This window comes from Mastigoproctus giganteus, chromosome 11, assembly GCF_048544385.1.
Source record: "Mastigoproctus giganteus isolate SK-2022 chromosome 11, ASM4854438v1, whole genome shotgun sequence".
NCBI classification, from domain to species: domain Eukaryota; kingdom Metazoa; phylum Arthropoda; class Arachnida; order Uropygi; family Thelyphonidae; genus Mastigoproctus; species Mastigoproctus giganteus.
This window is the reverse complement of record NC_143585.1, coordinates 84468323-84491380: the sequence shown is the minus strand read 5'-3', so window position 1 is coordinate 84491380 and position 23058 is coordinate 84468323. Positions and strand designations below refer to the sequence as shown.

The window sequence follows — 23058 nt, the reverse complement described above, 5'->3', positions numbered from 1 at the left end:
AACAATTATGGCAATGACTTCAATGATTACTCAATAAGCAACTGCAAATATTCCACATAAATAGCATGCAGGGAACACCTTCCTATTTCTAATAATACAGGGTCTTCTGGATTACATCTTCAGATAAGCTTTAGCTTTAATGTCTACGGAGTTTCAGATTTATGTTAAGTTCCTCTTGCATAATTTTTTTAACAACCGACTTGAAAGCAAAGAGTAAATCTCCAGCTGTAGCATGCTGAAAAAATGCACAGCTCAAAAAGTACTTTTACAGATATACCAGGTATATATCAGCAATTAATTACTGTTTGATCAATTAGACATCGAAAAGTTGATTACAGTAAACCCCCGCTATTCGCGGTATCTGTATTTGCAGTTTCGCTTATTCACGATCGCTGATTTAATATAAAATGAAACCTAAAAAAATGTGAATTTTAAATCGCCGTGAACATTTTCTGCCATAAAAAAACATGGGCGTGGCTAAAATTATCTTTCCCGGTCAAAACAGTGCTCGGGGGGGGGGGGGGGGGGGGATGACAAAATCGCGAGCGTGCATGTTTCTCGCTAATCCTTGTTCAGTATGTGTTATGCACTTGTCATGGAAGGTTTTGTCGTTTGCTTTTAATTTATATGCTTATAAATTGAATAAATTTATCAATTTATAAATTAATATGCTTACAAAAGTGATAAATCTACCGTTTTGCAGTGTAAAACAGACTTTTTCGAGTGTGTTAACGGAAGAAAGTGACTTTATTGTGGACAAGTTCTTTCTAACCCGTGCAAAAATACAGCTACGAATAACAAGGGAAATGTAAAAAGATCAAAGAAGGTGATGACATTAGCGAATAAAATTGAGTTATTAGATAAAATTTCTAATGGTGAAAGTGTCTCCTCAGTGACAAAACATTATAAAATCAATGAGTCAACGGTACAATCAATCAAGAAATCAGAAGAAAAAATCCGCTGTAGTGTCCGTGAAAACGTGCTAATTGTTTCAAAAATTTGCTCTGTAACTCGTGATGTTAAATTAGAAAAAATGGAAAAGGCTTTAAATCTATGGATAGAAGACCGAACTCAAAATAAAATTCCCTTAAGTTCACTCATCATTCGTGAAAAAGCAAAACTCTTTTATCAACACTTTAGCAAAACTGGTGATAGCACTGACGGGATAAGTTTTTTAGCTAGCAAAGGCACTGGTTTGAAAGATTTGTTTGAAATTTCTAATAAATATTACATTTAATATTAAATTGTTTATTTTCATTTCGATGCCATATGCTTGCATTTCACTATGTGCTGTCTATGTACATATAATACATACATAGACAAAATTTTAGACTAGTTTTTCTTATATATTTCATACTTTGGAACGGAACCCCTTTATTACTATGGAAGCCACAACTCAGTATTTGCGTTTTCGGTATTCGCGGCATTTCTCAGGAATGTAACCCCCCGCGAATAGCGGGGGTTTACTGTACTTGGTTGATTATTTCCAACTGAAACTAATATAAACATTGTTTTAGTTTTATGTTAACTTTGTTTTGAGAAAATCATTGATGGGTTGTTTTCCTTTTCTGCAATGTGCTTTTTTTTCCCCTTTATCTTTTTCATGTGAACAGAAGCCATCTATAGTACACTGTTTCAAACAGTGAAACAGTGCGACAAGCACTGCCTTGTGCTTATCACTTTTCATTTTTTTGTAGCCAAGTCCACTCATTGTCAAGCTCACCTAACTGCCAAGGGAAATACATTTATCCTTCATTTTTACAACTTTATTTCCATTTACTTTACCAATAGCTTTCCTTATGTTCTTACAAAAATATTTTAATTTTTAGAGAAAGACAACCTTTTTACAGAATTATAATAAAATACTCTTTATTATAGTAACATAACAGGTGATAAACATTGTTCTCTGCTATTAACCTGTAAGACTCTTACTATAGCAAAAGGGCCACTAGTTTTAGGATCAGTGGATGCCACACCTTTTCAACAATCTAGCAGGAAAACACACTTAAAAAAAAAAAAAAAATCCCTACTAAAGCCAAGGAATGACCTGCATAGTCTTATTTCTGGCTTCAGAGGAAGGAGATACCACTATATTTCAATATTTTGGTAGAGGAAAGACAACAAATCACTCCCATAGCCACTAAGTCTAATTTAATAGTAAATTTATCTAAATGTTAAAAAAAATTGTTAAAACTTTGTGGTTATAATAAGCAATTAGGAATTTCAGGGTCCTATAAAAATTCCAGAACATTTCTGGGATATTCAAGATCAAAATTAAATTCCAGGTGTGTGCTAGGATCTGGTGACACCCTTTAATATACTTTTTAATAATAAAAAATTAAAAATTTTTGGAGTAAGTGAGTGAGTGGACAGAATTCACAAAGTAGAGAATCTCTTCTCAAATAATTGACAACTTTAACATTCAGATATTCATTATAAATAAAAAAAAAAAAAAAAAGGAAAGATAATAATAAAAAAACAAAACTTACAATTTCTATTACATATGGCATGGAAGAAAATGGACTCATCATATAACTGCAACCTTTTTGTCAAATTAAGAAGCCATTGTAAATTATCTGAACAAATTCATCAGTTCATAAACTGATTTTTGTAGCCTTCTGGCATTATTACACTGTTAATGGTTCCAATGATCTCTTGTTCTCATAAGAAAATTTCAGCCAATGCATAATTTTTCTAAGTGTGTTTTGTAATTCATTTTCAAAGAGATTAACTTTATCTTTGTTATAAAAACAACAGAAATCGTATGGAAAATCTAGAGAACAAGTTTTCAAAAAACTAGAATTGATTTACAATAAAAGCAACCATGTGAAATTAGTATTAATAGTGGCAAAAGATGCACGAAAACAAAATTGTACAGCAGTGGTTTTAAACCTTTTTTTAATAATGGCATCCCTAAGTAATTTATTTTATTTTGCAGCACCCCTACTCAATTTTCTGCTTGTTAGATCTGATTCTCTCTCTCTCTCTCTCTCTGTGTGTGTGTGTGTATATATATATATATATATATATATAATATTAAAAAATATGTTATATGATAGTTATTACAATAATATAATTATAAAAATTACATTTCATAATAAAAATTAATTCATAGTAAAATTATTATATATACAGTATATAATAATTTTATTCTTTATATAGAGGTACTATGTAAACATCAATTATAGATCACCACAAAATTAAAAACATACCATACACCATATTATAATGAAATAAACATAGAAATTTTTAAAAATAAAAAGTTTAAGTAATTTAAACCCAAATTATGTGGCACCCCTGGAATGTTGAATGTTGTTGCAGCACTCTGGTTGAAAACCACTGTTGTACATTATCAGCCAAAAAAAAAAAAAAAAAAAATCATCTATTGACCCTCTTCAATAGTTTGTCTAGTTCTCCCTTGAATTTATTCAAACAAACCACTTAGCATTAGCATTAGTTGAGGCATATGATGCAAGAAAGCAAGTTTATACAGCAAAAAAAAAAAAAAAAACTTCCCATTTCACACCCATCTGGTCACTCAAAATGTTTGTCTAGTTCAGCCTTAAATTTATTTAAGCTATCAACTTCCACAACAATACATAAAGGCAAACGTCCACACATCTATTTTACAACTATCTTTTCTTGACAACAGATAGAAGCTTGTTCCAGCAATCAACCACTCACTGGCTGAAGGCAAACTTATGTACATCTATTTTGCGACCATCATTGCTCAATTTGAATTCATGTCCCCTTCACCCCAGGTGCCTTTCTTATGTTTAACTTCAACAATTTCTCTTCTATTTTGTTCTCAGTTATTACAAAATCATTAAGCACCCTGTTACTGTTTGATAAACTTGTGTCATACCCCTCCCTGAAGAATTCCTCATGTGTGAATAGAGCTACAAGATACCTATTCAGCTTGTCAGCAACCTGAGCAGGTTAATCAACAGTTAAACCATTGACGTAAAGTGGATCAATGTGATTCAACTCCTTCCTTCTGCTGTTAATATAAGTAAAGAAGTCTTTGCTGCTTTTCTTGGCTTTTTTTTTGCCAGAGATTTCTACTAATCTATCTTGGCTTGGCTAACATCCTTTGTTATTTGATCAGACTGCTTTATATCTACCATAGGCTTTTGTATCACTTGATAAAATATATGCATCCCATGCATTTTTCTTCTCTGCTAAGTGTCTCAATAGTTCATCTGACATCCAGTTAGGTCTAAACCTTGAACAGAATTTCTTAGTTCTATTTCCCTGAATGCTTCTCATTTAGAATTTGTTAGTTGGTAACATTATTACTTGGTCCAATTGTATAGAATTTAATGTCTGAGACCACTGTAGTCTCCTTTATAAAGGGAACACCCTTCCCTTCACGGCCATTAAATCTTTAAGTAAATTTCACACCAATACACTGTGATCACTGCCACCTAGTGGTTCTTTATCTGCATTTCTTAATATATGAAGAATCATTACTATTAATCATATCAAAAGTATTGCTCTCTCTCTCTTGTTAAATTGAAAGCACTTGCCAATATTGACAAAATCAAAGCATGATACCATTAACGCAAGTATTGGTCTCTACTGGCCTTTTTTTTTATAAGCAGTTAAACAATATTATTTAGCCAAACAAACCACAGGTCACTACAACCTATACTGCATAAAGAAAGGAATAAAACTCCAAAATAACATGTTGAAGTAACAATTAAAAATGTTTTATAACAAGATAAAGATGTGGTTTTTTAAAATAATATTTAATTTAACACTAATTGTGATAGGATTCTCATAGCTGTAACAAGTCTTCTGGAGAACTGAATAGATTTAGGGCTAAAGTCTCAACTTACAGAAAATTCACTAAACATAACAGGACAGTGCATTAGCATCATGTTTATATGCAATGAATTACTGAAAATGGTAAAAATGGCATCATTTTCATCATATCTCATATTGTGAATGACTTTAATATCAGGTAACTAGTTTTTATCATATATCATTGTGAATGTCTTCAATATCAGGTAACTAGTTGTTTTTATCATATATCATTGTGAATGTCTTCAATATCAGGCAACTTGTTGTGAAGGAATTCACAATATGAGATACTGTGTTACATTTAGCGAAATGGTGCTAATGCACTAACTTGTTATGTTTAGTGAATTTTCCGTATGTTGAGGCTTTAGCCATAAATCTTTTCAGTCTGTAGTGTTGCACACCATACAGCATCTCTCATATTGTGAAGTTATATTTCATAACTGGTTTGTCACTTTTTGCAACACCTATCCACCCAATGATGAGGGAACAAACAGCTTTGAAAGGCTGTCTTGGTGGTGGTATCCACTGAGAATAAGTAACAATAGTCTACTCCACTGGTGGAGCATTACTTATACAAGGAAGTGCAATATCAGGCAACTCGTGAAACATTCACAATATGAGATATGATAAAAACGATGCCATTTTACCATTTTCAGTAATTCACTACGTATAAACATGATGCTAATGCACTAACCTGTTACGTCTTCTGGAGACTTAATTATTATTGGAATTTATCAAGAGCATATAGTAGTCGGGAAAAAAAAAAAAGATGTAATATAAAAACACAACGGTAAATTTTTAATTAATCACCTTTTTCAATTTGCTCAGTTTGTGCTCTTCGGAACTGTCAGAATCTGAATTATATTGTCTATCTACTTTCTTCTGTTGTTTCACTGGTTCATGCTTTACTGGTTTTGGCTGTTCGTGCTTTACTGGTTTTGGCTGTTCATGCTTTACTGGTTTTGGCTGTTCTTGCTAAAAAATTAAAAAAAATAAAAATAAAATAAATAAATAAAAATAAATAAAATAAAACAAAAATTCCTTCATAACAAGATAGTAGCTTATTTTATTATTCATTTTTGTTGACCTAATCATGACCTACATTTCAACTTTGAATCCTCTAGCTCTGAGGAAAGGCCATAAAACAGAATGGTAATTTCATCGTATCATTTTAATTTAAAATACTGTTTTTTTTTAAAAATAAAAGTATTTTTGATAATGTAGTTATTGAAGGACAAGATCATTAATGCAGATATAATCACTATGAAATAATTGCGCAGTGAAATGAGTAACTGAAAACTTTAGCATGCAAAGAGTCAAAATCTATCTTTATTTCTTTTTAGGAACAATGTACAGATATTGCTCAGATGTTTCCATACCACTTCATCAGTCACTGAGATGCTGTCTAACATGATGGACATTTCCATCCTGTTAGACAGCATCTAACAGGTATTATGGAAAAGAATTCTTTAACCAAAACAGTTATGGCAGGGAAAAGATCAAGAGGGCTCCAATCAAATTCCAAGAAGTCCATACAATGACTTTAATCCTCCAATGTATAATACCCAAATTGTTACAAAGGACATAAATTGAAAATGGGAGTTCATACATTAACATTAATACACTAAAACAGGTTTTAATGGTGAGGAGCCAAACATCAAAGGTATACATAAAATAAGAGAGAGCACAAATAAACATTTTAAGTAGGTAAAAATCATTCAGCAAAATATAATCAAAAAGATAATTTATCATAGATACTCAAGTACAAGTTGATTTTGAGCATAAGACGGCCCCTGGTTTTGGGCCTTGGGAAGTCAGAAAATATACTGACCTGCAAATAAGTTGATATTAAAAATGTGCTTTGAGGGTGTAGCCAATGCTGCCTGATTTTGTATATTTTTGCATAATAAAAGAGGTGAAGTGTGCATAACTATTTGATCCAAAACTTCTTTTGAAAGTATTACTTTCAAATTAAAGCCAGCTTCACATGCCACTCATTTTTGATTTATTTCAGCCACAATTGCACTTTTTATGATCTTATAAAACCAGTTTTAATAAAACTGGTTTTATAAGATTATAAATACTTATCAACCGAACTTCCAATTAAAAGAAAGGCATATTAATATCAATTTTCAACTAATGCACAGCAACAAATGTGGATGATATAAAAGGTGAGAAATGAAAGAATGTCACCTGAATTTGTTATCAAAACGCTGTTAAAAAAAAAAAAAGCAATAATCTATCCATTCCACTCATTCTATTAAAGATTTTTTCTAAAAATGAATTAAGTTACTAATATAAATTTTTGTCTGTATGTAGAGCCCTAGCATGACCCATATACAGTATATTGTAAAGCAAGCCCATACGTTTTGATTTTGAGAATGTACAAAATTTCTCAACTTACATTAAAATATCTCGGTATTTCAGTAGCATTAAAAACAATTCCAAAAATTTAACCGACTCAGCAGAAACTAAAGGAACAGAACTGATTGCTATGTCAAGATGACATAGCAACAGCATAAAAAGGTGTATTTTTTGAATTTGCTAAGTTAACAGAATGACCAAACTGACCAATAATATTAAAAAAGCATTAACAGAATTATTAACAAGAATCTGATACATGCACTCCCTTCAATTGAGAGAGAAAAAAAAAAAAAAAAATCATCAGCATAAGAGGAAAATCTATGATTTAAGTGAAAAAAAAAAAAAAAGAGAAAATGATAATGATCATCGTTAAATATCATTGTCAGCATTATCAGCTGTGCTAAGACATTCTCACACCCAGTTCACAAGGGTCTGATCTGATTGACAAAACTCTCATCATGTACTCCCCACCCCATGGCATCTGGGCAAAATTTCAGACATTTTCAAATTTAACCCTAACTCGTGACTTTTTTTCAACATTGCCCTGTACTTGTTAAGTCCACAGATCTCCTACTCTTAATGTCATTAGTGCCAACGTGTAAAACAATATCATATTTTGTGCCCTTAAAAGATGATATCTACTCTACAACGTCATCAATTTTTTCCCCTGGCAGACATACGTTCCACCTTTTTGCACAAGATATTTCCCATTTTCCTGACAATAGAGTCACTGACAACAACTAGCTCCTGTGGGACCAGTGCATTCTGCCTTGGGGTTGCCGCTGTGTTGCCTGATGATCAAGAGCTCTGGTGTTAATGAGCACCCATAAATCCTTTGACAGCATCCACCCTGTATTTCAAGTTCTCATAAAACCCCAGAAGAACACTAAGTTGGCACCTAATATCCTCCCATTCTTACATCAAATAGACACACAAAGAAATTCCCCTTGGCAATATCATGTCTTGTTCCTGATAGCTCAGCAACCATAAAAAAGCAGTACATTTCACAAGACTGCGATTCAGAGGACAACTGCCCCCCCCCCTCGTAATCTGCCTTCGCCTGCCTAACCTCCTTTGTAACTTGGTTACAGATGAACTTGTATCTATCATAGGCTTCTGTGTCACGTGTTAATTTGTACGTATCCCATGCATTTTTCTTCTCTGCCATGTCTCATTAGTTCATCTGACATCCACTTAGGCCTAAACCTTGAACAATATTTCTTAGTTGGTATGTAAAGCCTAGTAGCTTCCAAGATAAGTTCTTTGAATGCTTCCCATTTTGAATTTGCTGTTGGTAACATCATCAGTTGGTCCCACTGTATAGAATTTAAATACTGTCTCAGTCCATCGTAGTCGCCTTTACGAAAGCATTCCACTAGCAGGAACGCAACTGGACATTGTTTTTATTGTTTTATGGTAGTAACCCCCAGAAATATGCTTTAGTAAAATGCGAGCTAGTGAGGTGTTAATAGAGTTGCCTTTACGGTGTTGTTTATTCAGTTGCCACACACGAACAGCTTTGTTTATGTGTATCAAGTGTGCCTCCTCATTTTGTAATTGTGCTTTATTCCCTAAAAATGAGTAAAATACTTAAAAGGTGTGAAAAGGAAGCGTCCTTGTGAAGACACTACAGATTCAGAGAGAAAAGGAAAAGCAATATCGATAAACAGAGGCGGACTGGATCAAAAATTCTTACCCGGGAAAATTTGTAGTGGCTTCATACTAGCGTTTATGGCCAAAATCACACCGGCTTCCGACCCACCATGGTTTCCCTGGTAAGGCTTATGGCCAGTCCGCCTCTGTCGATAGAGAAAAAAATATGAAATTGTGAAACACTGAGCGAAATGGAAGACCATGTGATATTGCACGTGCTACAGGCCTAAATGAGGCAACACTGAGAATTACAAAGAATGCAGAGAAAATAAAAACTTTCATAGCAGGAACAACTCAAAGTGTAATTAAAATCCATTAGATTAAGACACAAAGAATTGGAAGAGATGGAATGGCTGTCATCTGTTTGGACAGAAAATCAAACAAAAAACAAGTTTGCTTACGTAGAAGCAAAAGCATTAGCAATATTTTTTATTACGTAATAGTCACAATAAAATACTTACGTATTTTATTACAACCATTTATTGTGCTTGGTAACGTTTTGGTTACAAATGTGTGTTCAATCTTGGGTGGTCTGCACCTAACTCTGTTTTTCCCATAGAGCCTGTTGTTTATATTGCATGATTTTGCATTGCACGAAGGTTTCTAGGAACACAACTATATGAGGACCGACTATACTTGTTTTAAATGTAATTATAGAATGATACTGTCATTAAGATTACATGGTAAATAAAATATTTAATTAACCCAGCAGCAGTGGTGCAAGACTTAATACAGTCAGTCCTCGTATAACACGTGTTTGCATTACACGAATTCGATCATACACGATTTATAAATAGGGGAACGTTATCTTATATAACACGAACCGAATTCGCTTATACACGATTCGCCTTTGTGTTTACAATAAATGGCAGTCGAACGCGGAATCACCCCAACTGAACGCAACACGATAGGAATGAAGAAGATTCTGAAAATGTATTTATGTGTTTTATATCAGTGAAGGGGAAACACATTTCACCATAATAACGTAAAAACCAACACAATTCCAGCTGTCGATATAATCGCAAATGCAATTAGATGGAGTTTACTACCAGTTTATAACAGTTTCCACTAGCAGAAACGCAACTGGAAATTGTTTTTATTGTTTTATGGTAGTAACCCCCCAGAAATGTGCTTTAGTAAAATGTGAGGTGTTAATAGTGTATCTCGGCCTTTACGGTGTTGTTTATTCAGTTGCTACACGCGCGCAGCTTTGTTTATGTGTATCAAGCGTGCCTCCTCGTTTTGTAATTGTGCTTTATTCCCTAAAAATTGAGTAAAATACTTAAAAGGTGTGAAAAGGAAGCGTTCTGGCTAAGACACTGCAGATTCAGAGAAAAAAAAAAGCAATATCGATAAACAGAGGCGGACTGAGTCAAAAATTCTTACCCTTGAAAATTTATAGTGGCCTCATACTACGGTTTATGGCCAAAATCACACCGGCCTCCGGCCCACCGTGGTTTCCCCCATAAGGCTTCTGTCCGCCTCTGTCGATAGAGAAAAAATATGAAATTGTGAAACGCCATGTGATATTGCACGTGCTATAGACCTAAATCAGGCAACGCCGAGAATTACAAAGAATGCAGAGAAAATAAAAACAACTTTCATAGCAGGAACAACTCGGTGTAATTAAAATCCATTAGATTAAGACACAAGAATTGGAAGAGATGGAACGGCTGTCATCTGTTTCGATAGAAAATCAAATAAAAAACAAGTTTGCTTACGATAGAAGCAAAAGCATTAGCAATATTTTATTACGACTTACGTATTATAATTTATACTTACGTATTGTAAAATACGTAAGTATTTTATTACGACTATTTTATTTAATATAATAATTTTTTTACGAATAAAATACGTATTTTATTCGTAAAAAAATACTTTTTTAGTATTAAAAAATACTAAAAATACTTTATTATAATATTTTTATTACTTATTTTAATCGTTATAAAATACTTACATTTTATAACGATTAAAATTACCCGATTATTTATTGTTTGGTAATGTTTTGGTTCCAAATGTGTGTTCAATCTTGGGTGGTCGGCACCTAACCCTACTTTTCCCATAGGGCCTGTTGTTTATATTGCACGATTTCGCATTGCATGAGAGTTTCTAGGAACGCAACTATCATGCTATACGAGGACAGACTGTACCTGACAAATATTTGTTGCACATTAACTGGAAGTTCAAGATTAGTAGCTCATCGTCCTCTGCCTAGCTTCCCAAACACAAACTTTTACTTCAGTAGTTCTGGAAGTTGTGTGTTGCTTACACAGTTATCAACTAAAACTTTCTGATAGATGATTCACTTCATAACAAGTTTCTGTTGTCTTTTGCTTGTGCTGCTATTTTTAGTTTCAGTGTAATATAAACAATATTTCTTGCTGGCAACTGCCATTATTGCTACAGAAATGAGACATATTTTATGTTTAATTGTTATATAAAAACACACAGACAAAAAAGTGCATACATGCACTTGTATTAGTCTGAATTTTCACATCCTTAGCAGTGTTATTAACTTGAAATTGGAAGCAACTAATAATTTCATGTTTAATATTTTATTGTTTATAGCATTTTTTTCCAACAGAATTAATAAAAATTATATGTTGAAAATAAAATATTAAAAACACATTTTTTAAATTTTAAATTTTTATTGAAATATAACTACATTTAGTAAGTATTATAATTTATTAGGAAAAGGACAAACACATTGGTTTACTGCAAAAAGAATTTTAAAAAACCAAAAATTGTTTTCAGAAATAAAGAAACTGGTGGCTGTGGAAACAACTCCTAATTATACAACATTCATAATAGATCACAGATCTGCCTCTAAAATTACTTTCATACTTTAAAAATGAAAATTTTGCCTTCAGAAAGGTTAACAAGAAATTTGGTTAATGTCAAATGTTTGTGCTGGTTCCACAGCATTTCATGTATATTATGATTATGTCAATATAGATTATGATAATATGGAAAAAAAACTTACATTCAGCAATGAAATCTTTTCACTACTGCTTTCCCTTTCTTCAGATTCGTCTTCATTGTCTGGTGGCAACAGAACTATACGAGAAGCCTAAAGATGAAATCATTATATATAAAAAAAATGAATAAGATATCATAATATACACAAAGTTCAAACCTTAATCTTGAAGTCTTCTAATTAAACAGACAAAATTTTGCAACATCATTTAAGCTATCTAATGCTACATTTTTTAAATACTGTTCTTTGCATTTTAACTGCTACACTTTTGTTCACTGATTAGAGTGATTTATTTAAGTAAGCCTTTTAACTTTTATCAATTACAGTAATTTAATGGGATGGGTGCATTAGTATGTTTTTTCCATAAAGCTGTTGTAGATATAGTTTAAACTGCAATATTTCTACTGTAGCATCTGTTCTATTATATATAAATCCTGATGAATTTTTCTCTCTGATAAAATTTCAGAAGTTTAAAAGAGGTGCAAGGGGAAGTAAGTATATGATGGTTTTTTTTGGACTTGTAATAATAGTTAATAATAATGAGTACATTGTGAAAAAAAAATTACATTTTCTAATAAATATTAGCTTAGATTATGTCAATACAGATTATGATTGCCTCTGATGGCTTTACAGCAAAGGTGTCCAAAGAGATAACCAGTTCAACAGTTACATTACATTTTTCTTTATGTTCTCAACATCCTGAAATCTCTTTCCTTTGAGGGTAGTTTTCACTGTGGGAAAGAGGGAGAGGTCTGATGGTGTTAGATTGGGAGAGTAGGGGGGATGGTCGTTCTGTACAATGCTGTGTTTCATCACAAATGTCTTCAAAACAAATGCAGAATGGGTGGAGACATTATCATGCAACAAGAACCAGCTTGCCTTTCTCTTGAAATTGCAGCCTCACCCAGGAAATGCACTTCAATAGTCTTTGAAGTAGAATGTAGCATTGACTCTCTCCTCTTCAGGTACAAATTCCTTGTGAATCACACCCTGTTTGTCAAAAAAACATGATCAGCACAGACTTGAACTTCTGTAAATTAAATTTTTGGGACTCAGTGATGATTTTGAAGTGCACTGCATGCTCTGATGCTTTGTCTCTGGGTGTACTGAAACATCCACCACTTTTTTTTTTTATTATTTTTTTTTTATTGTATGATGTGAGCAATACACAAAGGAATCAGTTTTTTCCTGCTTCCTTCATGTATCATGGCCGTGAGATCCAACCAGATAGTGCGGCACCATCGTGATATCCAAGCCTGAGGTAGAATTCGAACCCGTGACCTTTGGGTTGCCAGGCAGGCACTTTATCCACCTGGCTAGCCCGGTCAGCATCCACCACTTCTCTCCAGTGACGACAATACAATAGAGGAAATTAGGATTGTCTTGACAAATCTGGATAAAGCCTTTGCATGATGATACTCTTCATTGTTTCTGCTCATCTGCAAAGCTGTGCAGCCCAAATTTTGCACAGACCTTCCCTTCCCCCTAAATCTTCATGCAGAATTTGAAAAAAGATCATGTCCTTATTCACATTCTACTCATCAGCCATCATTCTGAGGGTCAAATAATGATCTTGTGCCACAGTTTCCCAAACGTTTGCAACTTCACCCTCATTTCGAGAGGGTGACAAATGCCTACTTCCTGGGTCATCGCGAATATCCTCATGTAAGTCTTTGAATCACTTATTCCACTTAGGTTCTTGAGATTGTCACAGACATTCTCTCAGATATGCCAGATAAGCTGTTACTTGCTATCTGGGAGTCTAACACGCTGATGGAACTGATATTCGGGTGACATTCAAGTCAAGTGGACCCAATTTCGGCGAAGTCCAGACAGTCTGTGACAGCCAAATCCTTTGCTTGCACCTTCATGATGGTGGGACTGTTAGTAATCCTGGTTATAACCTCCATGCACAAGAACACTGTGGAAGACCAGCCAGGTGTGAACTGACCTAAGCAGGGATCGAGGTGTGGAGCCCACACCACATGGAGGAATGCTGCCCCTCTGTGTTACCAGGCAATACTAGGTGGTAGATGACTCTCATCAACCGGTGCAATACCACCACTTTGCTTATTGGAGGCTTGAAGTGGTGGAACCCACATTTAGTCTCCAGAGCTAAGTTCCGGTCAACCCTTCCCCATCTCTTCCATCATGCAGCATGATTGTATGACTTTTGAGGTTATGATGAACATCATGACGAGATCCAATCTTCCTTACATTTCGAGGGTACAGCTCTAAAACAGTGTTTGCAGGCTGGCTGCTAGATAGTACACCGGACCGAACGTATTGGTAACTCTTTAGGAGGCTTCCGGATCAGCTGGTGTACAATCTTGTTACCTCTACTCTGCCAGATAGTGACTGGAGGGAGTCCGAGTAGTGTGTATGCGGGGAGCATTGTTGAGGCCACGTTATGTCAAGGATCTGGGTATATTCTTACCACGTGTACGGCATATCCAAAAATTTCATTACTTCATACAGCATGTCCCACCCACTTTTTCTTACTATTGAATACACCATGAATTGTCAAACTAATAGAGCAAGCTTATCTGCGAAAAGATCTAAACCTCCAAAGCACTTCCTAATTCATTTCTCAAATATACGTGGTCGCAATTCTAATCTCAATGATGTCTATTTCCACTTACAGTCTACCAAACCCCATGTACTTTTTCTGACAGAATCTCAGTTATTGGTTGATTCAACTACTGCTCATCTCGGTTTCCCAAGTTATTTGTTGTATGATTCCTATTGTCTCAAAGGTGGTACTTGTGCATATGTCCATTCCGATATTCCCTGTCAGAGACTTGGTAATTTGAAATCTCCTCTTTTCGACCTTCTCTGGCTTAAAATCTCTCTACCTCATTGTGTGAAATTCATCTGTTATCTCTACCATTCTCCCAACTCCACTAATCACTTGGAGCTCTTTGACCTCCTCTCTTTGCAACTTGACTTTCTCCAATCCAACTTTCCTAACAGTAAGGTAATTTTCCTTGGTGATTTTAATGTTTACAATTCCAGCTGGCTTTCGTTTTTTTGGTCACACCGACCTGTCTGGTCGAGATGCTGAGGCTTTTGCAATTGCTAATGACCTTGCACAGATTGTTCATTTACCTACAAGAATACTGGACAATCATAACCATACAGCCAACATGCTTGATCTTTTTCTCACAAACAACCCTTCTAAGTACATGGTCAAAGTGAGTGGTCCTTTAGGCACCTCAGATCACAACTTGGTGATTGCCTCTTCTCCAATGGAGCCTTCATCTCATGGCTATTCCCAACCTTGTATTAATTGGCATTACAAGAATGAAAAATGGGATGAACTGTGAGATTTCTTTTCTTCTTTTCCTTGGTCAGATTACCGTTTCAAAACTTCTGATATCAATGTTTGCTCTGATTGTGTCAGTGAAATTATTCTTGTAGGAATGGAATCCTTTATTCCACACTCCACTTTAAAATCTTATCCTGTATCCAAACCTTGGTTTTCCAATAAATGTGCTAAGGCTGTCCAAGAGAAGAATGTTGCATATCATAATTGGCTTGTTTCTAATTCTTCAGTTTCATTTTCTGCCTACACCAAAGCTCGCAACAATTGTAAAGCAGTTATTAATCAGTCCAAACTAGAGTTTGAACAGGGTAAGAGTAGAAAACTTGCTTTTTGCCCTAATGGAGCAGAGTATTAATCATGTTTGGCACAAAGGTCTTCTAAACAAGCTTCCATCTTATGGTTTGCAAACTGTTTTTTGTAATTGGCTATCCAGTTTTCTCTCTGATCGCTCACTGAAGGTGATGGTAGATGGCTCTCTGTCTTTAACTTCTCCACTAATGCCAAAGCTACTGGCCGCAACTTTTGCCCATCTCTGCTCCCACCTCTGTCCAAACCAGATGGTTCTGTTGTCACTTCAGCCAAGGATAAAGCTGAAGTGCTAGCATCCCATTTTTCTTCCAACTCATATATTAATGATCTTGGTAAAACACCTCCCACCATTCCCAATACACTCCATTCAATGCTTCCTGTGGTCTTCCATCAAAAGGATGTCAGAAGGATTTTGACGAATCTTGATGCTAAGAAAGCTCCAGGTCCCGATGGTATTTCTCCACTTGTTCTCAAAACCTGTGCTCCTGAAATTACTCCTATTCTTTGTCGCCTTTTTTCGCTTTCTTATTCCAAAGGTGTTTTCCCTTCTGCTTGGAAATTTGCTCATATCCAGCCAGTTCTTAAAAAGAGTGACAAATCCCTCCCATCCAATTATCGTCACATTGCAATTCTACTCTTCTAAAGTAATGGAGAAATCAATTAACTGCCAACTCTTAAACTACCTTCCATCTGATCAACGATCACCAGTATGGATTCCGTCAGTGTCGATGCACTGGTGATATTCTGGCTTATGTTACCCATTTATGGACAAATTCAATGGAAAAGTTCGGTGAAACATAAGCAGTTGCTCTTGACATCTGAAAGGCTTTCGATCATGTTTGGCACAAAGGTCTTCTAAACAAGCTTCCATCTTATGGTTTGCAAACTGTTTTTTGTAATTGGCTATCCAGTTTTCTCTCTGATCGCTCACTGAAGGTGATGGTAGATGGCTCTCTGTCTTTAACTTCTCCACTAATGCTGGTGTCCCCCAATGTTCAGTTCTTTCCTCCACTTTTTTCCACTTGTATATTAATGACCTTCTTTGATTGACTGGAAATCCTATCAATAGTTTTGCCGATGATAGCACATTGCATTCCACTTTCCATTTTGAGAAAACTTGCCCTGCTCAATAAGCTTCAACTTCTCGAATATCTGCTACCAATTCCTTAAATGCCGATCTTCAGGTAATTCTCCAGTGGGGCAAAGACAACTTAGTTGTACTGTGGATTTTAGTGTTTTGCACCAACCTTACGTAGAAATAAAAACACAAAGGAAACTGTACTTTTAATAACTGTGTTTATAATAAATTATAATAACCTGTATTTACAATAAATTTAACTTTACGATAAACTATACATATAAAATATTAAAATCTGCTACATTAAGAACAATAAAATGCATTAAAATATACTAAGTTAAAAGCGATAAAAAAAAAAAAAAAAAAAAAAAACCATAGCTTTCAAAGGCTCCAGCCTTCTTCTTCAGCGGTATTTTCTTATTCTGCAGTACATCTTTAAATATCAGCAGGTTCATGGTACTCATCACGTGTTTCATTCTCACGCGTTCCGTTCTCTTGCGTTGTGGAACCGGAAGTGGCTCGAGCGGGAGTCATACGGAACCGTTCATCCCTTCTGAGGATAGTGGCCTCAAAGAGGGGATGAATCCGCGTACCTCTATCTCTATTAATGTTGATTGTAGAACAGATCCGCAAACTCTCGAGCCACTTACGGTCCCAGAACTTATGCGCCCGATCGGTGATGATAGCATCGTCCGGGGAGATCTGGTGCTGCTTCTCCCAAAAATGTTCGGCCACGGCGGACTTGCCATACTCCGCATTTCTTATTGCCTTAATGTGTTCCCCCAGACGATCTTTGAGACGGTGTTTTGTTTCCCCTACATAACATTCCCCACAATCCGGGCATCTAATGCTATATACGACCCCACTTGTGTTCTCTTTTTGAATGGGGTCCTTAACCTGAGACACGATTGTGTGCAGCCTCCGCCCCGGAAGCTGCACACAACGCGTCTGGTACTTTCTTAGTATTCTAGCTATATGATCAGTCAGACCCGGATAATAGGGAATGTATGCAGTGGATGTTGGTGTAAAAGACTCGCCTCTCCTCTGGTTTCCTTTAACATATTTTTCTATAATCCTCTGGGGGTAACCACATTTTGCAAGATCCGTCGTGACACGTTCATACTCTAACTTCCTATCATCGGAGGTACTGCAATGTGATTTTGCTCTATCAACTAATGTTCTTATCACACTGTTCCTATGATGGTTTGTCTGAGCTGAACTGTAGTGCGAATACTGCCCTTTACACATGGATTTCCTATATACCTTAATCTTTAGCTGTCGGTCTTCCCTACAGACCAACACATCTAGGAACGGCAAAACTCCTCCTTCTTCTGCCTCCGATGTAAATTGTATGAATGGGGAGAAGCCATTTAAGATGTTCAACACCTGATCTTCACTCCCCTTCCGAATGATTGAAAACGTATCATCTACGTACCTTTTCCAGGGGCGCATAGGGAGAACACTAACATTAAATATTCTGGCCTCGAGCTCCTAAATAGCTAAATTAGCTATAATTGCGCTAATGGGGGAGCCCATGGCTGTACCATTAACCTGCTTATACATAGTATTGTCAAACACCATAGTGGTGCTTGAGAGGCATAACTCTATTCCTTTCCCAATATCCTCTAGCTTTAGTTGTGTTCTAGTATTTAGGGTGGTGTCCCTCCGTAATGCCATGTGTGCACACCACACCCCATGGTCAATCGGAATACATGTAAATAGCGATTTCACGTCGAAAGATATCATGATTTCATTCTCTTCTATGCGTTGGCTTCTAATAAAATGCACAAAATCTTTACTATCTTTAATACTATATTCGGAAAGTCCCACTAGTGGAGATAATAATTTGGCTAAGAAACCAGAAAGTGCATAGGTTGGACTGCCTATAAATGAGACTATGGGTCTAAGTGGCACATCTGTTTTATGAATTTTGGGCAAGCCATAAAATCTTGGCATTTGGCTACCTGTAGCATGCAGCATCCAATATTGTTCCTTAGAAATTTTGTTAGACTTAAGCCAACCCTGTACCATTCTGTTCACTTGTCGTTCCAAACTAAGAAGTGGACTTTTCTGAATAACCTTATAGGTTATCTGATCTTCCAATAAATCTAACGCTTTATTTCTATATGCTTCCTTATCAAGAACCACCGTTGCTCTGCCTTTGTCCGCGGGTAGGACTACAATGCTATCATCTTGTTTAAGGCTTCTTAGCGCTAATTTTTGCTTCACATTAAGATTGGAGGGGGCATTTCTAGCTTGACTGAGGATAGCTGCTACTTTTACTCGAATTTCATTAGCTATAACTTCGGGAAATTTGTTTATAGCCCTTTCCACGCCCATTGCTATTTCTGCAACGGGTAATCTGGGCGGCACCAGGGCAAATTTCGGTCCTAAATTTAGAACCTCCAACTGCTCTTTAGTTAGTTGTTTATTACTCATATTCACCACAAAATCCTTGGTAGTGCTATCACTATTGCCCCTAAGCTTGGTTTGTTCTCTAAGCCTGTCAAACTTCCCCATTTGTCTCCGTCTATAACTGTCCGAAATTTGTTTTGCTTTAGTTGCCACCACACTAATTACTCCTGCTAAGTGCATCGGAGTCAACTTGTCACTTAATAAATTGTTATGCAATTTTTCGATCCATATATTAAGGATCTTCTTTTGATACCACTTGGTAATATTAAATAATCGTTCATCTTCAAAGGGTAGCTTTGTTTGAAAGCCTCGTGGTATGAGATTATGCGTCTTACATCGATGGGCAAACCTCAAATGTTGTTCATGTTTAGCCTCCCTAACACTATGCCTCTGAAATTCTCTGACGTACTGCACAATTGGACAGCCATAACATTGAAATAATTCTTCAAACAGGCCTCTGAGGTTGGGTATATTCATACTGTGGATTTTAGTGTTTTGCACCAACCTTACGTAGAAATAAAAACACAAAGGAAACTGTACTTTTAATAACTGTGTTTATAATAAATTATAATAACCTGTATTTACAATAAATTTAACTTTACGATAAACTATACATATAAAATATTAAAATCTGCTACATTAAGAACAATAAAATGCATTAAAATATACTAAGTTAAAAGCGATAAAAAAAAAAAAAAAAAAGTACAGTTTACAAAAAAGTACAGTTTCCTTTGTGTTTTTATTTCTACGTAAGGTTGGTGCAAAACACTAAAATCCACAGTATGAATATACCCAACCTCAGAGGCCTGTTTGAAGAACAACTTAGTTGATTTCAATCCTTCTAAAACTCAGTTTTGTCTTATATCTTGCAAAAAAGATTCTTGTGCTTCCATGATTATCTTTGGTGACACTCAGATTTCTAGGCCAAATGATATATCTCTTTTGGGGATTACCCTTACTTCTAATCTCTCTTGGCACAAGCACATTACAAATATTGCTTCCTCTACATCTAAAAAACTTGGTTTTCTCTTTCGCTCTCGGTGTTGCTTTTCTTCCAAACAGCTGTTCACTCTTTACAAATCGCAATTCCGCCCTACCATGGAATATTGTTCCCACATCTGGGGCGGTGCCCCCAAAACCTCTTTCAGGGTTCTAGATTCCATTCAGAAGAGGGCTTAGGTTCATTAATGACTCCTCTCTAACAGAGTCTCTCCACCCTCTGTCTCTTAGATATACTGTTTCTGCTGATTGCCTTTATAGGCACTGTTCTTCTGATTTGGCTCCTATAATTTCCGCTCTCTCTTTCAAAACAGTCTGAACAAGTGCTGCCACCTGCCAACATCCAGTTTACCGTCCAACTTCAAACTCACAGAACCAACTTTTCATCTTCCTCATTTATTCATTCAACTGCCGTTTTTTAGAACGGCCTTCCTTCATACGTATTTCCTGAAAATTACAGTCTACAGAAGTTCAAGCTTAATATCAACAAATACCGAAGCACGGTACTAAGTACTATAGGTTCTAATACCTCTCTTGTTTGGGGTTTTCATAAAAAAAAAAATAATATAAAATAAAAAAAAAATAAAATTCCAATCAGACAATCTGGTACAACTTTGCCATAAACAGTTTTTAACATTTCATATGTTTCTGTTGCAGATTTTCCCAGTTTAAAGTAAAATTTGATTTCTGCTCATTGCTACACTGCAAAATCATGATATGGAATATTAACGCTAGTAACGAAACTGGTTGTTCCTTGCAACCTGTCAGCTTACTGGATAATCTCTGTACCATGGGGTTGCCATTACTTTCTGAATTAACTTTATAAAAGTCAACTAAGACAATTCTTTAAAACAGAAACAGAGGGTGGTTATAAATGGGCACTGCTCTTGCACTAATGTTATTAGTGGAGTTCGGTGCTGGGCCACTGAACTACACTAATAACATTATTTTCATTATTTATTAACAACACAATGAAGGCATATTAAGCTTATTATCAAAATTTACAGATGGTACAAAGGTTGGTAGGGTGATTCTTGTCAATGATAATTGACAAGAATCCTTGATTCTTGTCACTGCAATAAGACCTAGAAAAATTAGGTAGATCAGATGGACTGTGAAGTGACAATTGAGGTTTAATCTATATATTAATACGGAAGCCGTTTTCTTGAGACGGTCACTGTGAACGATAGGCTTAACCGATCAGGCTGAAAGTGGTCCCGAATAGTCTTATTTTACGGAGCAGGCCAGTTCTGTACCACAAACGAGAATTTTTCAACCTTCACTTCATAGATGGAGCCACAGGAAGATGTTAACTGTTAAGCTAACAGTTGTCTAAGTCGATAATAAATTTTTTCTGATTAATAATTTGCATGTTCGCACAATCATGTCCTTTGTTCTGAAAAAATAATAATAGGACAGCTAGAGAAAACTCTGCTAGCAATTGCAAAATATTTTCACAACAGGTACAGCTAGCTGTAGCCATTGCTTATGATCTGGTCACAAATTAAGATATTTCTTTCTAGGTGTGCAGAAACATGGGAAAATATAAAAATTCCCATATAGTAAAAATTATGAATAAATTTATTTTACAAAACAGGCAAATTTTCTCTACTAGCGCTGCCTACCTTAAAAGAAAGAACTAGGATTCCATTGCACTGCTTGCACCGTTCACTATATGTCCCCACGTTGCGCATGCGAACTCATACACTCATTGCCATTTGTTACGTTTCGAACTTATCATTTTATCATTATCAACTTCGATTTTATTTGTTTTTTGTTTTGAAGTTATTTAAGGTAAGTAATTTAAGGATTTAGAAGTATCTCACAGTCAGAACACGGAAGACGTGTCTGCCCCATGCTACTCTGATTGGTCGTGTTGAACATACCCTGCGATAAAGAAGAGAAACACATTTTTGTGTTTCTGCAAATGTATTCAGGATTGGTCTGAAATGTGCATTTAAGGATCCGAAAGATATAATATTTCACAGTATCTATTAGCTTTGTTAGTGAAAGTTGTGTTCATTGTCAAGTCTTACATTTTAAGTGTGAAAAAGTTGGGAATCATTTTTCTACATTAGCATTAGTAGAGGCATTTGAGGCAAGAAAGAAAGCTTATGCAACATCAGCCAAAAAAAAAAAAAAAAAAAAACCACTTCCACTTCACCCCTCTGTTCGTTCAAAATACCTGTCCAGCTGAGCCTTAAACTTATTTAGGCTATCAACTTCCACGACAAGGGATGGAAGTCTGTTCCACCAACCAACCTCCCGCTGACTAAAGGCAAATTTCCGCACGTCTATCCTACATCTGTCTTTCCTCAATTTGAATTTAGCCCTCTTAGGTGATTATTCAGAGCGAGAGGAAGAATCCCATCCGCATTGAGCATGCTCAAACCATTCAAGGCTTTATACACCTCTATCAGATCACCTCGCTGGTGCCTAGTCTCCAGACACTGTAATTTGCAAAACTTAAACCTTTCTTCGTAAGAGCACCCCTTTGTTCCATTCACTAATCTTGTTGCCCTTCTCTGTACTCGTTCCAGCAGCTCTACATCCTTCTTGAAATGAGGCCTCCAGACCTGTATAAAGTGCTCTAGGTGTGGCCTGACCATTGCCTTATATAAGGGAATAATCACCTCCTTATCCCTGCTAGAAAAATTCCTATATATCATTGACAATACACCATGAGCTACTCTTGCAGCCCGTCTGCACTGCTCAGAGAACTTCATATCTGCCTGCACAACCACCCCCAGGTCCCTTTCATTCTCTACCACTGTCAGTGTAGTACCACAGAGTTGATACGTTGCTCTGGGGTTGCTGTTTCCCATGTGTAGTACTTTACATTTGTCAATGTTAAACTTCATTTGACACCTCTCGGCCCATCTGCTCAACCTTTCCAGATCCTGTTGCAGCAGCATAGTGTCAGTAGTGTCCTTGACAACCCTGCCTACCTTTGTATCGTCTGCAAACTTCGACATTAAGCTTGATATACCATCATCAATATCATTTATAAATACAGAAAACAATAATGGACCCAATACTGAGCCCTGAGTGACTCCACTAATAACATTAGTCCACGACGAGCAGTGTCCATTGATTACCACTCTCTGTCTTTTCCCCCTCAGCCACCCCTTT

General features: G+C 35.9%; 1 protein-coding gene across 1 annotated transcript in view; it reads right to left on the bottom strand.

The window, feature by feature from the left end:
- The window catches only part of Slu7 (Pre-mRNA-splicing factor Slu7), a 138558-nt gene that overhangs the window by 1263 nt on the left and 114237 nt on the right, over window positions 1-23058 (bottom strand). Inside the window, exons 15-16 of the mRNA XM_090385346.1 lie at window positions 11807-11893; window positions 5617-5781 (exon numbers count right to left, since the gene is read on the bottom strand). Coding sequence (XP_090241472.1) covers window positions 5617-5781; window positions 11807-11893 — 252 coding nt within the window. The remainder of the gene's footprint in view (window positions 1-5616; window positions 5782-11806; window positions 11894-23058) is intronic.